Raw genomic sequence first — 15,658 nt, 5'->3', positions numbered from 1 at the left:
GGAGGGGCAGGGCTGCTGCTGGGTGCTGGGCAAGGCGTGAGGACAGTGTTTAGTCCTGTCCCCCGCACGGGTGCAGATTCTGTCTGTGAGCAAGACATCTGCTGGGAGCTCAGAAAATCTCTCCAAGTCCGGATGATGAAGGTGTTTACCCTGTTTGGTGCAGGGTTTGGTCCAAAAGGCTGGCTGTGGACACCTTGCTGGGGGGGCCCTGCCTGCCAGATAAACAGGAGGGGAGGCACCCCTGGGTTTAATCAGCGGTACCAGTGTCCCTCTCCCTTCTCCCACCTCCGCCCCTGGGATGACTCAGCAGCCCTCGCGGCCTCCTGAACCACGGAGTCACGGCTCGCTGGCTATCTGCTCCGAGTGCATCTTCAGACACCGTCCAGCCGCCTGCCCCACCCTGGCCCGGGCGGGTGTGGCTGCCTGGCCTCACTGCCCATCTGATAGGTTCTGGAGCTGGCGCGCAGGGGTGCCAAGGGAGCCTGCTGGCTTCAGTTAGCCATGTTTCTGCTGGGAAGCGCCTCTTCCCCTGAGGACAGTGTGTCCAGCAGATGGGGGGCCTGGAGCTTCTGTGTCTCGAGCTCCGTGTCCCTGTTGTAGTGGGTCTGTGTGGTTGAGTTCTCAGGAGGCCTGGTCCTGCCCACCAGCAGTGGCTGCACATGGGTGACCCTAAGCACTCTAGGGTTTGTGCCCTGCAGGGGCTCTGTCGGGCTAACTGCTGGGGGAGGTGCCGCTGTGGAGCATCTCCGGCGGGAGCCTGGGGTCCCACGGCGGGCGGGTGGTGGGATCTGTGCCTTCCGCTGCCCCGGCCCCCGGCGGGTTGCCCCGGGCCCGCCTGCATGGCCCTGCTGTGGTGCCCTGCCATGCCTCTGCTGATGGCAAATGCTGGGGGCCCCATGGAGCCGTCTCCGTGTTGCCTCCCGGGCAGCCGTTCCCCAGCTAGGACGCCACTCACAGCAGTGTTGCTGTGACGGACCCCAGAGGGGACACAGGCCCGGGGACAGCAGTGGCCCCTGGAGAGGACTGTGTGGACAAGGAGTCGAGCGGGTTCCTTCACGCCCTGTGGCCGGTGCGCCCGGTGTGCCCCTGAGTGCACGTGCCGCCTCCGAGCCCCCGCCCTCCCCCGCAGGCCAATGCAGACCCGTCGGTCATCAACTGCCTGCACACGCTGTCCCGGCGCATCGCCACCGTGCTGCAGCACGAGGAGCGCCGCTGCCAGTACCTCACGCGGGAGGCCAAGCTGATCCTGGCGCTGCAGGACGAGGTGTCCGCCGTGGCCGACGGTGAGTGCCACGGTGTGTTGGCGTGCGCGGCCCCACACGCAGGCACCGGGGGCTCCTGTGACCGTCTGCAGGTCATCCCTGGGCGCTCGGGAGGGTGCCCCACGGGATACGGCTGCCCCACGGGACACGGCTGCACAGCAGCCCTGAACTGACCCCAGAAGTGGATTTCCCGGCCTGATCCGCACCCCCCAGCGCCCGGCGGCCGGTGCACACACCAGGGACTTGCCCAGGGGCCATTGGGAATGCGGGGCTCGCGAAGCGGGCGCTTTCCAGTTCTCGGCTTCCTGCGAGCTGAGGGAGGACCTGACGGAGTCGCCAGCTGACCAGTTACTGGCTGCTGCGTGGACTTGGGCATCCCCAAACCACCTGTAAGCACGGGAACGCCGCCTGCCGCCCCCACACCCCCAACTCAGCTCGGGGCTCTGCAGCCGAAGGAGGCCGGACGCGGGTCTGAGGGTGAGCCCAGTCTGGCCGCGGCCGGACGTCAGAGTAGCGGTCGGCGGACGTGAGCTGGCCCTCTCGGGTGCGTTGTCAGTGAGAACTTGCTTTTTCCCTTGACAGCTCTCAGAATGTGTAAGTATGTTGTGGTCAGTTGTGTATTGATTAATAACAATCCACAAGTTTTGTTTAAAACAATTCTCTTTAGAATCTGACTTTATCACGGAAGAAATTTTTTTAAGATTTTATTTATTTGAGAGAGAGAGAGAGCACAAGCAGGGGGAGCAGCAGAGGCAGAGGGAGAAGCAGGCTCCCCGCTGAGCAGGGAGCCCATTGTGGGACTCCATCCCAGGACCTGGGATCTGACCCAAGCAGAAGGCAGATGCCCAACGACCGAGCCCCCAGGAGCCCTTACCACAAGAATTGTTTAGAAATTCAATTAACTACATATTTTAAGGTATTAATGATAAAGGACTAAGGAAAGACTTTTTTTTTTAAGGTTTTATTTATTTGGCAGAGAGAGAGACCACGAGACAGGGAACACAAGCAGGGGGAGTGGGAGGGGAGATCATGACCTGACCCGAAGGCAGATGCTTAACAACTGAGCTCCCCGGGTGCCCCTAATGAAAGACTTTGGATCCTAAAAATAAATGGCCCTGGTGTGAGTGAGTGGGATGAGGCCTGGAAGCAACGGCTCCGCAGGTGGAGGTTGTCTCTGGGGTCTGTGCTCTGGGGCCACCGGTGAACTCGCTGCGGGGCCAGGGGCCCCAGTGCCAAAATCTAACACATGACCCATCTAAAGGCCGTTGAACAAATCAGCCAAAGTCTCGTCTTCATTCAAGTGGGTGCACAGATTTTATAAAATACAGTGCGGGGTTCCCTGATGTTTGGTTCAAAATGACTTGAAATTGGGGCACCTGGGTGACTCAGTCAGTTAGCATCTGCCTTTGGCTCAGGGCATGGTCTCAGGGTTCTGGGATCGAGCCCCACATCGGGCCCCCTGCTCAGCGGGACGCCTGCTTCCCCTCTCGCTCTGCTTGTATTCTCTCACTCACTCTGTCAAATAAGTACATAAAACTGTATAAAAATAAATTAAAAAAGAAAACCGAGTTCAAATTTATTTTCAGTTAAACTTTAAGATTTATTTATTTGAGAGAGAGCACGTGAGTGTGGGGGGTGAGGGGCAGAGGGAGAGCGAGAATCTTGAGCAGACGCCCCGCGCAGTGTGGGGCTCGATCTCACGACCCCCAGATCATGATCTGAGCCAAAACCAAGAGTCAGATTTTGGACCCCCTGAGCCACCCAGGCGCCCAGTTAACCTTGTCCTTAGGGTATTTTCCGCTCTAGCCTCATATGTTTCCTGGCCTCGGAGACTCTCAACTCTCTGTGTTCTGGTCGTTGCAGCGAGTGACGGTCCTCAGTCCCCGTTTCATCATATCCTACCCAAGTGCAAGCTGGCCAGGGACCTCAAGGAGGCTTACGACAGGTGAGGCGGGCGGGGGGTGTGCCGGGGCACCTGCCGTGGGTTCTCCTGTTGTGCCACTGTGATGGGGGCAGGCGCAGACTGGGAGTGCCGGCCCCCAGCCCCTGGATTGAACCTGAAGTCACCGTGTCACGGTGCCAGGTTTGGGGTCTGCCTCCTGAGGTGGGTGTCATGTCATCACTTCGCTGAGGAGGAGGCTGAGGCTCCGAGGGCTCCCCAGATGCCCCCGTGGGACTTGGGGGCCGCGTGCAGGAAGGCGCAGGTGTTGCAGACACAGCAGAGCCTCACGGTTCTTCCCGTAGTATTGGTGTCTGCAGCCAAGGACTTCTTTTCACAGTGTGTCCACTGGTCCCCGACCCTGGGTCTGCAGTGCGGCTGGGAGGTGGGGGGCGGGGGCGCGGGGGATGGGCCCCGGCACGCTGTGCCTGCCGCCCTGCCCCAGGACTGTTGGTTCCCGAGGAGTCGTTGCCTGGACCGTGGTGCAGGCCGCTCTGGGCCTCGTCCTTGCACACCGCCCCGTGCCTGCCCCTGGCCTTCTCAGGCCTTCGTCCCATCTGCGGGCCCCATGCTCCCCACTGGAGGTGGGCTGGGCCTAAGAGCTGTGGCTGCCTATAGGACAAGTCGTCCAAGCCCAGAAAGGGTTTGTTTTGCGTTAGTCGTTTTCCTGATCTCAACCGTACACGCTCGTTATCGCTATTTAGGAAATCTAGAAAAGTGTCGAGAAAACAAAGCCCATCTCTAGTCCCATACCAGGGATTATTGTTAGGAGCATTTGGGAAATTTCCGTTCTTTTTGCTGTTTTAACGGAAGCTTTTGAAAAGGTCACACATCCCTCAGACCTGGAAATCAGAGTGTTGCGTTTGCTCCTGCTGTCCCTGCACCAGGCTCCGTCCGGCCCCGGTGGCAGGTGTGTCTCAGCTCCGGGCCACGTGCCAGCCGCCCAGGCGGGCTTGAGGCCACGCAGGTGAGCACTGGCCACCTCTGCCCCTTCACGCTGCGCGCACACACCGTCCCTGCCCTCTCCGCTCAGCGGTGTGGCCTCAACCCCGCTGTACTGGTACGTAAGGACTTCTCTGTTGCTGCCGCCCAGTTAGCCAGCCCTCTCCTGGGCCCTCCGTTGCCACAGCCTCCGGGCCTCTGGGGCCCTAAGACCTGCACCCACTGCGCATGTGAGGTTGTGCGTGTGCTCCTGACAGCGCGCCCTGTGACGCGGTGCACGTGCCTGGGGGGCTTGCGCCATGGGCCACACCCTGCTGGCAGCACAGGAGACACCCCTTCCTCTGGCTGTGCCGGCCCAGGGTCTCGGTGAGCGTGTGTGTCCACAGCCGTGTCCGGCCACCACCTGCGCGTCCCCCTCTCCTGTCCAGGGCGTCCTCAGACCCCATCCGCCGCTCTGTAGGAGGTAAAGGTGCCTTCGCCCCGGATGCAGAGCTGTCCTCTGCGATGGAAGCTGCGGCCCGTGTTCCTTCGTCCTGACCTCGGTGGCGGCGGGGGGTCGGCACGGGCGCTCCCATCCCGTGGTCCCCACCCCCGTTTCTCCCGCGGCGTCGCTCATGACCACGTTGAAGTCTGCTGCCCTCTGGTCTTGGGCTGGCTGGTGCTGGCAGTCACTTCCTGGGCGCCGTCCGGTGCCCGGCCTCCCTCTGTGAGGGTGGGACGAGAAGCGGTGCTCAGCCTGCCCTGGAGATAAATGCCAGACCGGAGCCAGGCTTGCCGCGTCGAAGGAAGGAGTGGAGCGTGACTCCTTGGGTTTGAGCTGCGGGTTGGAGGCTGTGAGGTCCGGGGTGCTTGGCCCACCTGCAGCCTGGACTCGAGGCAGCCCGGTGCCCCAGTGGGCACTGGATTGAGGGAGGCCAGGGAGCTGCGTTTCGGGGAAGAAACGGTGCCCAGGGTTCACTGTTGCGCCCCCGGCTGCTTCCTCCAGTCCAGGCGTCCTGGTGTGAGTGTTCAGGACCCTGTTTCCTCCTGGTGAAGACCCCGCCCGCCCTTTCCTGTTCGCAGACCCCACCCAGCCTCCTCGTGGGTCCCGGGCCCACCTCTGTAAGCCAGCAGCAGAGCCCCTCTGGTGGGACGCCCGGGGACAGCGGGGTCCTCCCCCACACCCTGTCCCAGCCTGCCCGTGGCAGTGGCTCTGTGACGGCCCAGGAGCAGCCCTGGCCTGGGGCCTTCCCTGTGCCTTGAGGTCTGGCCTGGCCCGCTGCTGCAGGGGCTTAGCTTGGAGCTGAGAGAGGGCGCTGTGCGTTTACGGAGTGACCCAGAGGCACAGAGCCGCTTCTCCCCGGGGCAGTGTTGCAGCAGGGCTGCGAGGGTTTTGTCCGAGCAGAGGTGAGACCCGGAGCTGCAAGGTGTGGGGGTGGAGATCCGGGTGAGACATCAAAGGAGCTGTTCTGGACCAGGTTCTTTTTTTTAAATTTCATTTGTTAATTTGTCAGAGAGAGAGCACAAGCAGGGGGAGCCGCAGAGGCAGAGGGAGACGCAGGGAACCTGACCCAGGACTCGACCCCAGCAGACACTTAGGCACCTGAGCCCGCCCAGCCCCCTGGGATGTGCTGCTTCACGTAAAACCCACGGCCGTGGCGTGGCCGATTGGCCTGGGGTCCTCGCGGCCCAGGACCCGAGTGTCTGTGAGGAGGGGCCGGCAGCATGAATCCCTTGGGAGCCTGCCCTGACTGTTGTGGCATCTGTGTCCCCTGTGGGGCTAGGTGACCTCAGTGACTGCCCCACGTGTCTGTGTGACCGTCAGGTTGTGTCTCCCGTGAAGTCAGGGGATGTCCCTGCACTTCCTGGAACAGACCTTGAGGCTGGCCTGGGGGGAAGCGCGGCTGGTGGCCCACCGGTGGTCGAGGGAATGAGTGTGCAGCAGTCACAGTATTGTGGGCCGCGGGCTTGACGGTGTGTGCCGGCTGGTTTTCAGAGGTAGCGGGGCCTGTGGTGGGGCCGGGAGGCTCAGAGCTCGGGGGACAGCCCAGGGCCAGTCCGGGTAGGTGGCCTTGGGAACTCTGTGCTGGTTCATTGCTGCCTCCCACTGCCGCCTGCTCGGAGCCGAGATGCACCAGAGACACCTCCGCCAGCGTCCTGGGAAAGTTAGTCTCTTCTACAAGTCCCACTTCTGTAAACCTCTGAGCCCACTCGGACCTCTTGAATGTGTACGTGTCCCCGCTGCGTTAGCAGGAAGGCTGGCTGTGTGTGGGACCAGAGTGTCGGTGGGCACTGGGTGGCAGGGAGGAGGGTGACCGGGAGACCAGAGAAGGAGGTCTCAGCTCTCAGCTCAAGGGTTAGGAGCTGAAGTTGTTTCTGCGAGGGTGGGAGGAGAGGGTAATGCGGTAAGGGCCACGCGCCACCTTCCGTCTGGGGCATGAGAGATAAGGGCGTGCCTTCAAGGCCAGGTGTCGCCTCCTGCGCAGTCATCGCCTTGAGACCCGAGCGTTATCTCCTGTGGCAGACGGGGCTGGGCCCCCCTGTGTGGCCCAGAGCCGCGTGGCAGGCAGGATAAGCCTCACGCAGGGGCAGCACTCTTCGTACAGTGTTTCCAGACCAAACATGACTGCCAGGCAGACAAAAGTACAGAGTGGGAGCCGTGCAGGCGCCAGACCCCTGCTCCGCACCTGCTACGGCGTAGGGAACTGCCCCGTGATGCCGCAGGGACGTTGTTCGGTGACAGGCGGCGACGGCACACACGGGGCTGGGCGCGAGTAACGTGGGCAGCGGACAGCAGCTGTGTGTCAGCTGCTGTGCGGTACCGACAGATACACACACGAGACGTAGCCTCCCAGGTTTTTCCGAGGGGGCGCCCTCCATCCTGCAGGGTCAGAGAAACGGGCCGCACTTCTGAAACAGAGACGCAGCCGTTCCCCTCCTCTTGGCTCGCCTCTTGGGGCAGGGGCACTCCGGGGCTTCCCCTTCGCCGGGAGCTTGTGTGGGTGGGTGTATTCTGCTGGGTCTGCTCGCGGCATCTCCGTGCACAGTGCTCCGTGGGCGCACGTGGCCGGGGGGGCGAGCAGTGCCTGGGGGCGCGGAGCAAACTGCACGTGAGACCCAGGGAGCGCCGTGTGCGCGTCCCCCCTGCTCCGGGGCGAGGACCCCGTGCCCGTGCGTGCAATGGTGTCGCCCAGCTCCTGGGGCAGCGGAGCAGCTGCGTGGGAAACAGCAGGAGTGTTAGGGCTGACTCCGGTTCCCGGGTGTGGCCGCCATGCCTTTGAGCCGCGTCCTAAGGACGGCTGCTTGGAAGCAATCCTTTTTTTTCAGTCCACCGGCCTTTCTGTCCAGGTGCCCGGTGGGACGGAGGGGCCTGCCCACGTCAGCTTTCAGGCTCGCTCTCCCTGCGGCCCTGCTTTCCTCTCTCTTCTCTCCGTTTTGTCCGTGGATGCTGAGAACCTCATCCACCCAGTGGTTCTCTGGTGCTGTGACCTCTGACTTCGTGAGCCGCCATTTCTCAGGTTTGGTGGCAGCTGTCCTCCTGCAGATGCCCTTGCCCAGAGCTTGCTGGGGCTCTGGGGACCGCCATCTCCTATGGACTCCTGAGCTCTCCGCTCTTCTGGGCCTTGGTGAAGGATCCCGGGTCTCTTCCGAGAGCGTGACGCTCATCAGACCCACTCGTAGCTGTCACCCTGAGGGACTGTGGCATCCATGGTGACCAAAGCTTTGCCTTCTGGCCTCAGCCCCACCTGAGGCCCCCACCCTCGCAGCCGTGGGTGCTCTGACCCTCCCTCCGGGGACGGCTCGTGGTGCAGACGTCCAGGGAGTGTGGCGTGGGTTCCCTGCTGACTCCAGGCAGGGCTGGTGGAGGGTGTCTGGGAGTCGTGGGGCAGCGGGCAGATAGATTGTGGTGTTGGCAGGAATTCTGGGGGTCGTCGAGGTCACAGATGTGCGTTTTGTTCCCCCACGGTTTGTTCTCACGAGAAAAGGGCTGACACAGATTCTGCCGGCTCTTTGGGTGGACCCTGGAGAAGCCTGTGGTAGTTGTTCTGCTGTTTGAGGCTTCAGGGACGCCATGGTAGGAACAGCCTGGGGGTGTGGGCGGTGAGGGCCACAGGGCCGTCTGCCAGCACTGTGCATTTTGTGTGCCCCGAGGGAGGGCTGAGACGGGGCCTTCCTGAGCCCCGGCCCGCCGCACACTTGGCCGGATGTGGGCGTCTTGGCCTCTCCAGCTGCTTGGGAATTGCAGAGTGGGGTTGGAATGTGAGGGGAAGAAGTGGGCTGGGCCAGGCCAGACCTTGACAGGGGCACCCGTCCCCATCTTGTCCACCTGCTGGGGGTTTGGTGAGGACCAGTCATGGGCACTTTGCCCAAGTAGCCCCTTCTCCTCCGTGTCAGATCCCAAGTGCTGTTGGCACTTGGCTCAGGAGCCGGGCACCGGGCTTGGAGTGCGGTCAGGCCGGCTTCTCACTGGAGGGTTTCAGAAGCACCTGCTGGAGACGACTCCTATGTGTGTGGTTCTTGGGGGCAGGGCATATGGGGCCGCATGCCCCCTGGGGGGCTGCCAGGAGCCTGTTCCCTGCGCGGGGGCTTCCCGAGGGAGTGTCCCTCCAGAGTCAGAGTGTGTGCCTTCCTCTGTCCCCGAAATGGCCCTCAGTGCCCCCAGGTACCCAACACTTGACCGGCTGTGTCAGGGGGAGTTAGCACTAAGACCAGAGCTGGTGACCGGGTTCTGGCCAGGGAAACGGCACCCTCTAGCAGACACGTAGGTGCCTCCAGACACGTGGGACCACACGGCAGTTGGATTGCCTGTGGGGCTGGGGCCGGGTCAGGGCCCACCCCACCGAGCAGGTGGTGCTTGGAGTGAGACCTGAAATGGGAAAGGAGCCCAGGGCGCCCAGAGGAAGCCCCAGAGGCCGAGAACAGCAGAGTGGTTAGGTGCATCCAGACGGCCTGGGGTGGGAGATGAGGTCGGGGGAAGAGTGGGCAGGTCATGTGAGTCTCCTGGCATTTGGGGGCCTTGGCTGGGACTGCCGAGGTCGGATCTTTGAGGGTCTGGGTAGGGAGGGTGGACCGGGGGGGCTGGTGCTGAGAAGGTCTGGACCTTGTACCTCCCTGTAGGTAGAGCAGACAGGATTTGCAGGTGGTCAGGGTGGGATGTGGGAGAAACAAGGCTTCAGGGGCAGGGGGCTTTACGGGACCTGAGTCGAGTTTGGCCCTGAAAGAAACAGGCTGCCCTCAGCAGGGAGTGGGGGAGCGAGAGGTTTGCAGCTGAGGCTGGTTTGCTATGGGATAGCTGGCGTGCTGCTGGCTTCTGTAGGGAGCCGGGTGCCCTGTGCTCCTCCCCGACAGGACTCTGGGGGCTTGGCACCCCCCCACCTTTCCCCTGCTGCCCACCTGTCCTTTCCAGAGATTGGCCCTGCGCTCCTGGCCGCCCAGCTGCGACGGGGCATTCCTGGGCTGTGCAAGGGCCTGTGCCGAGGTGGCCCCTGAGCCTCGGACTGACGAAGAAGAGGCTTCCCTGAGCCCTGGTGCTCCGGTCAGACTGCAGATTCCCGGGCTCCCCAGAGACATCTGTGTATATGTGTGTGTGTGTTTTCTTCTTGTGAACACCCTGCCGGCTGGGAGGTGCTCTCTGGCCATCACATGCGGTTTGCTCGGGCTGCAGAGCTGGGGGCCTCCGGTGGGGCTGGTGGGCTTGCAGTGAGCGTGTGGGTTTGCAGGGGCACTGGCGGTAACGGGTCCGCTCTCCACAGCCTGTGTACGTCCGGTGTGGTGCGGCTGCATGTCAACAGCTGGCTGGAGGTGAGCTTCTGCCTGCCCCACAAGATCCACTACGCCACCTCCAGCCTCATCCCCCCCGAGGCCATCGAGCGGAGCCTCAAAGCCATCCGGTGAGTGCCAGCCCTGCCCTCTGCCTGCGGGCCCTTCCCCGGAGCTGCTGCCTCAGGCTCCCCTGTTGCTGCCTTTGGGAGTCCTCCTTTCTTCTTCCTGCCACAGCCTGTGGCAGGTAAGGCCCTATGCGGAGAGAAGGGAAGGTACCTATTAAGGGGTCTGCTTTTTGTCCAGACGGGACCAGCCACAGGTGTCCTCTGGGCCCTCTCAGCACTGCCGGGGCGACGAGGCTCTGTGCTCCCGGGTCTTCAGTCCCGGCCTGGGACGTGCGGAGGGGCCCAGCATCCTGGCGAGAAGCCAGACTGGGGGAGGAGTGTGCCCTCCCGGTGTTGCTCACTGGAGCACCGCATCCGAATCAGAACTCGGGGAGCTCAGCGTCTTAGTTTAACTGGTTTCCTGCAAGGAAAGAGCTGAGCTGTTTTTGCAACCCCCCTGCCCAATTAAAGTCTCTTGTTTTCTTAGATACTTTTATGACTAAAAAAAGAAATCTGGGCACATTGCAGAAGATTTGGAGACGAGAGGAAGCAGGGCACTACCTCGCCCTCTCTCCCTTGCCCAGTCTGTGCTCTAAGTGTGTGTTCTTCCTCCTGGACTTATTTGCTGAGTATATTTTTATGTAGTTCTGTTCATAGCTGCTGTGGGGATTTTGCTTTTCCATATTTGGGACTCTTTGCTTGGAAAAGATTCATGTATTTTTTCAGTGAGCAAATGTTTGCTGGGCAGTCCCAGGGAGGGGAGATGGAGTTGGGTCGTCGAGCCTTCCTCCGCCTCTCTGTTCCCGTTGTTTTTTCTGAGGGTCGTAGTAATCCCTGGGGGCTTTTAAAGGCCCTGGACACACCACTGCCCTTCTGTCTAACTGTTCCGGTGGCCTCTTCTCTCGGGTCCAGTGTCGCTGGGGCCCAGGTACGTGCCTGGTCAGTTGACCTTGGACTCTGCTCTGCAGCCCGTACCACGCTCTGCTGCTGCTCAGTGACGAGAAGTCCCTGTTGGGCGAGCTCCCCCTCGACTGCTCCCCGGCCCTGGTGCGCGTGATCAAGACCACGTCTGCCGTGAAGAACCTGCAGCAGCTGGCCCAGGACGCAGACCTGGCCTTGCTGCAGGTAACGCCCTGTGGGCCCGGGACACGCCCTCCATGGGGAGAATGGTGGGGGAGGGGGGCACCTCAGAGGGGGGCACCTCAGAGCAGGTGGTCCTTGGGTGGAGGTGGGAGGTCAGGGCGTCAGGAAAGCAGACTGCCTATGTGCCGTGTCCCCAGGACCTCTGGTGAGGGGCCCCTCATGGCCTGCTATGGGGGAATGGGTCATTCCAAGCTCTGGAACCTGAGGCCTGGCTTCAGGGCTGGCTTTCTGAAGTGGCTGTGGGGCTGACGTCATCTTCTGTGCCAGCAGTCAGGAGGCATGCGGCCCTCCAGGTGCAGGGGGCTTGCCGGGCGCCACTCTGTGACAAACCGGTGGCACGGTGTACTTCGCGGGTGTGGGAGGTGAGGGCCCACCTGTGTGCAGAAGCGGGACCTGACCTGGGGGCCCTGACCAGTCCCCTTGTGTGCGCGGTGAGGCCTGTGTTCTGTGTGGGGTCCTCCGCTTGCTGAGCCGGGCGCCTGTGCCTGCGGTTTCTCTTTTCGTGGTTCTGAGACTTGTTTGTTTTCGAGAGAGAGTGCACAGGAGCGCGCGTGAGCTGGAGAGGCGCGGGCGGGGAGTCCCGGCCAGGGTCGGTCTCACGGTCTCACGTGGCTGAGATGCTGACCTGAGCGGAGAACGCGCGGAAGGCCCAACCGACGGAGCCGTCCGGGCGCCCCCACAGTTTCTGATGGCATGCAGGGCCCCTCCGTCCCGGCTGTGGCCTGGCTGGAGCCTGGGTGGGGGTCAGGGAGTGCGGATAAGCCCAGGAGGAAGCCGAAGGTCCCAGGGCAGTTGTGCCTTCCGGACCACTGAGGGCAGGACCCGGGTCTGGGTCTGTGGGCACCATGTGGCCACCAGGGGGCAGCAGGACCTGGCCCGGGAGCGCGGCTCTCTGAGGCCATCTAAGGAAGAGGAGCCCAGGGGTGAGACTGGCGGACCTGGGCGCCCCCTGTCACCCCCCGGGAGGTAGGCCTTTGGCCTTTGGTCGTTAGCGCGGTGAGGGGGGCTGAACTCCCGGGCCTGTGTCTCCCAAAGCAGCATTTTCTGGTTCTGCCGTCCAGGGCGAGTCCTTCCCTGTGGGTTCCCCATGCGCTTTGTCCATCCCCTGTGAGACTGGCTACGTACGGGTTCTGCACTCGTGCACCGTCACCCGGACTCCTGGACTGGGGGCCCCGCTGTCCTTCGCAGCATCCATGAAATGGGCCTGATGTGCAGGTGGCTCCGTCCACGCCGCAGAGCTCGTGCTCTGACCCATCCGGGCTGTGCTTTCAGAGCTTTCCGGCTTCTCGGTATCTTCAGACACAGACTAAGCTTGGTGACACCCCCTTCACGTCCCTGCCCAGCCTTGCTGTGGGGAGATCCTTTCCCCTGCCATCACTCGGCACTGAACGCTGTTCGAAACAGGCTTTCCTGCTGGCTGCTGGTCGGCCTTGCCGGCCTCTGCAGTCACCCCCTGGGGCTTGAGGTCAGCAGAGCTGCCCGAGGCCCATTGGAGCCCCAGGCACGACGGCCCCACGAGGGAGAAAGTGTCAGCTTCAGCGTGCATGTCCTCAGGTGACTTACTGTGACTTGAGCTCTCAGGGTGCCCAGCCGGCTGGGTCGATGGAGCACGTGACCCGATCTTGGGGTCATGAGTTTGAGCTCCGCAGTAGGTGTACGGATTACCTAAGAAAAAATAAAGTCTTAAGTGATTCATGTTCCATCATCGGCAAAGTCAGTATTTTGGGCTTTTCTTGTTTCACTTTTTTTGTTTAACTGTAATTAACATATAGTGTTGTCTTAGTTTCAGGGGTCCGGTGTGGTGAGTCTGTGCTCCCCAAGATAGGGACACTGTTGTGTCCTTCACCTGTCTCCACATCCTCCCACCCTCCTGTCCTGTTTTGGGGTTTCTTGTCGTGATAAGGTTAATACATTCTTAGAAAGATTCAAACATCAGGGGCACCTGGGTGGCTCAGTGGGTTGAGCCTCTGCCTTCGGCTCAGGTCATGATCTCAGGGTCCTGGGATCGAGCCCCGCATCAGGCGCTCTGCTCAGCGGGGAGCCTGTGTTCCCTGTCTCTCTCTCTGCCTGCCTCTCTGCCTGCTTGTGACCTCTCTCTCTGTCAAATAAATAAATAAAATCTTAAAAAAAAAGATTCGAACATCGCGCACATTAGAGGCACGGAGAGTCCTGCAGTCCTGTGTCACAGAGGTCACTGCTGGAGAGTCCTCCGGACCTTCTGCGTGTGTCCCTTCTTCACATATTATCTCTGGATCACAGAACCGGGATCGCACTGTCCATCCCTTGTGATTGACTCCCCACAGACCTTCACATCCTATTCCTACGTCCTGCCACTGCATCTGCACAGGGGACTTTGTAGATGGTGAAGGGTTTTGAGGTGGACCGTGACCTTGGGTTGTCCCTGCCGGGCCCTTGTGAGACATGGCCAGGGGGTATGACCACGGAGGCAGGGAGTGGAGGGAGGTGGTCACGTGCCAAGGAAGGCTGCCACGAGAGGGGGCAGGGCAGCTTCTCCCCCAGAGTCTTCAGGGAGCGTGTCCCTGCTGAGAGCTGGACTCCGGCCTGTGGCACGAGTTCAGACCTCTGGTCTCCGGAACGGCGCTCTGGCTGTGGGGAGTGGTGGGAGGCAGGCACTACAGGGGAGGGCGGGGGCAGATGGAGGAAAGTGGCGTATCCTCGCTTTGGAGCCGGTGTCAGTGGGACTTGGGGTGAGAGAGAAGACCAACAGTGACAGCTATGGTTCCGGCCGTGTGGGCTCTGGTGTCCTGTCTGCTGAGGTGAGGTGCCAGTGCACGGAGCAGTGCCCCAGCCTCAGTGCTGGCCTGGGGAGGATCGTATGGGACAGGGTCCATGGGAATTGAGCGTCCCGGACCACACCAGGGACCAGTGATAACGAGGGTGGTTGTGTGTGCTGTGCCAGATGCCCAGGTGGGGGTCGGAGAGTCAGGCACTGTCCTCCCAGCTCCCGCTGTTGGCAGGTTTTCCAGCTCGCCGCCCACCTGGTGTACTGGGGCAAGGCCATCATCATCTACCCGCTGTGTGAGAACAACGTCTACATGCTTTCTCCCAACGCCAGCGTGTGTCTGTGAGTACCTCCGGCTGCCAGAGCCCAGGACGCTGCTCCCTGCTCCGCCGGGCCCTCACTTGGGCGTGCTTGCTGGCCTCTGCCGTGTCCATGTTCTGATTGTGGCCTGCCCCGGGCCTGTGCTCTTCCGGCATTCAAAGCCCCCGTGCAGGTTCTGTGCTCCCTCACACCCGCTGGCCGGTGGCGTTGGGTGGGACGCCTGGTGAGGGCTGGGAGCCTCGATCCTGACTCGGGGGCTTTGCCCTCTGCCCGTGGCTCTCGCTGCCCCTCGAGGGAAAGCACCTGGGTTTGTCCTTATGACTCCCACCCTGGGCACCTGCTATGCTGTGCCTCCCTGCCGCCCAGCCTGGGCTCACGGTGAGGGCACGGCTGTCCAGAAGCGACGGAGAGGCCTGCTGAGCTCATGGGCACGTCGCCTCACCTGTCCCCAGGTACTCCCCATTGGCCGAACAGTTCTCCCGTCAGTTTCCGGCTCATGACCTGCCCTCTGTCCTTGCTAAGTTCTCCTTGCCCGTCTCCTTGTCAGAATTCAGGAACCCCCTCGCCCCCCCTGTGCAGGAGGTAAGTTGCAGGAGTCCGGGGGCTGGGAGCCACCAGCCCAGTATCCGCTCCTCATCCCAGGGCCCTCAGTGCTGCTGCACTCCTAGCCTGGGTTTTGGGAGGAAGGGGCTTGGCTGTGTCATGCCAGGGTGACCAGGAGCTGGCTCCCCAGCAGGCCAGCTGCAGACCATGGGGCAGTCCCAAGTCCCACCCTACCCCGGTGCAGGCCGCCCTGACTGCCTAGGGCTGAGTGGTTAGAGCCCTTAAGCGGCCCAGGTGACAGGAGAGTGGTGACCTCTCCTGAGGGGATGCCAGGTCAGCTTTGTTTTCACTGAGCTTGGGCCCTGCTTCCTGCTCTCTCCCCTCCGTGGTCCGGAACTCACCACAGGGCATGTGCGTCTAAGTCCTGAGCTCCCTGACCCCCAGAATGTCCTCATCCGGGAAGATCTGGAGGGGACAGGCCTGGCACAGGCCCCAGTGGGACCACTGGGGGTGGCAAGGGCTCATCTAGGAAGGTATGAAGTGTATGGGATGAACAGGTGAGTTCTGGGTCAGGTGCAGGCTGGGTCCACAAATGAGCCTCTGCCCTCCTCCCCTGTGCGGAAGGCCTGGGGCCCTGCGGCTGGGGCAGGGGCGGCGCAGAGCCAGGGCCAGGGTGGGGCGGGTGTTGGGCGATGGGGCTGGATGCTGTCAAGGCTTTGTTTTCAAGAGGAAAGTATCTTTTTAAATAAGTGTGAGATCTGTGGGGCAAAACCAGTCCTTCAAAGGAAACCCTTTTCCTTCTTAAGTTGTGAATGACAGGAGATCCTGGTTCGTGAGTTCATTCAGATGCTGAGCTGAGGGAGTTCTGACGGCCTCTTTCATGGGGCCTTCGGTTTCCAGGAACCGTGCCAGGCTGTAC

The 15,658-nt window shown here is 61.9% G+C and overlaps 1 protein-coding gene across 6 annotated transcripts in view; it reads left to right on the top strand.

Moving 5' to 3' along the window:
- NPRL3 (NPR3 like, GATOR1 complex subunit) overlaps positions 1-15,658 on the top strand; it is a 36,784-nt gene that overhangs the window by 18,072 nt on the left and 3,054 nt on the right. For all 6 annotated transcript variants that reach the window (XR_004381271.1, XM_032845918.1, XM_032845917.1 and 3 more), the window contains 6 exons: positions 1,130-1,283; positions 3,126-3,207; positions 9,876-10,013; positions 10,958-11,114; positions 14,111-14,217; positions 14,649-14,778. Coding sequence is in view for 5 of the 6 variants with exons in the window: in XM_032845918.1 (XP_032701809.1) it covers positions 1,130-1,283; positions 3,126-3,207; positions 9,876-10,013; positions 10,958-11,114; positions 14,111-14,217; positions 14,649-14,778 (768 nt within the window). In the remaining variant the exon portion in view is untranslated. The remainder of the gene's footprint in view (positions 1-1,129; positions 1,284-3,125; positions 3,208-9,875; positions 10,014-10,957; positions 11,115-14,110; positions 14,218-14,648; positions 14,779-15,658) is intronic.

Source organism: Lontra canadensis, unplaced genomic scaffold, assembly GCF_010015895.1.
Source record: "Lontra canadensis isolate GAN:19392208 unplaced genomic scaffold, GSC_riverotter_1.0 scaffold171, whole genome shotgun sequence".
Classification (NCBI taxonomy): Eukaryota; Metazoa; Chordata; class Mammalia; order Carnivora; family Mustelidae; genus Lontra; species Lontra canadensis.
The sequence above is the reverse complement of the archived record's forward strand: the minus strand, read 5'-3'. Positions and strand labels throughout refer to the sequence as shown.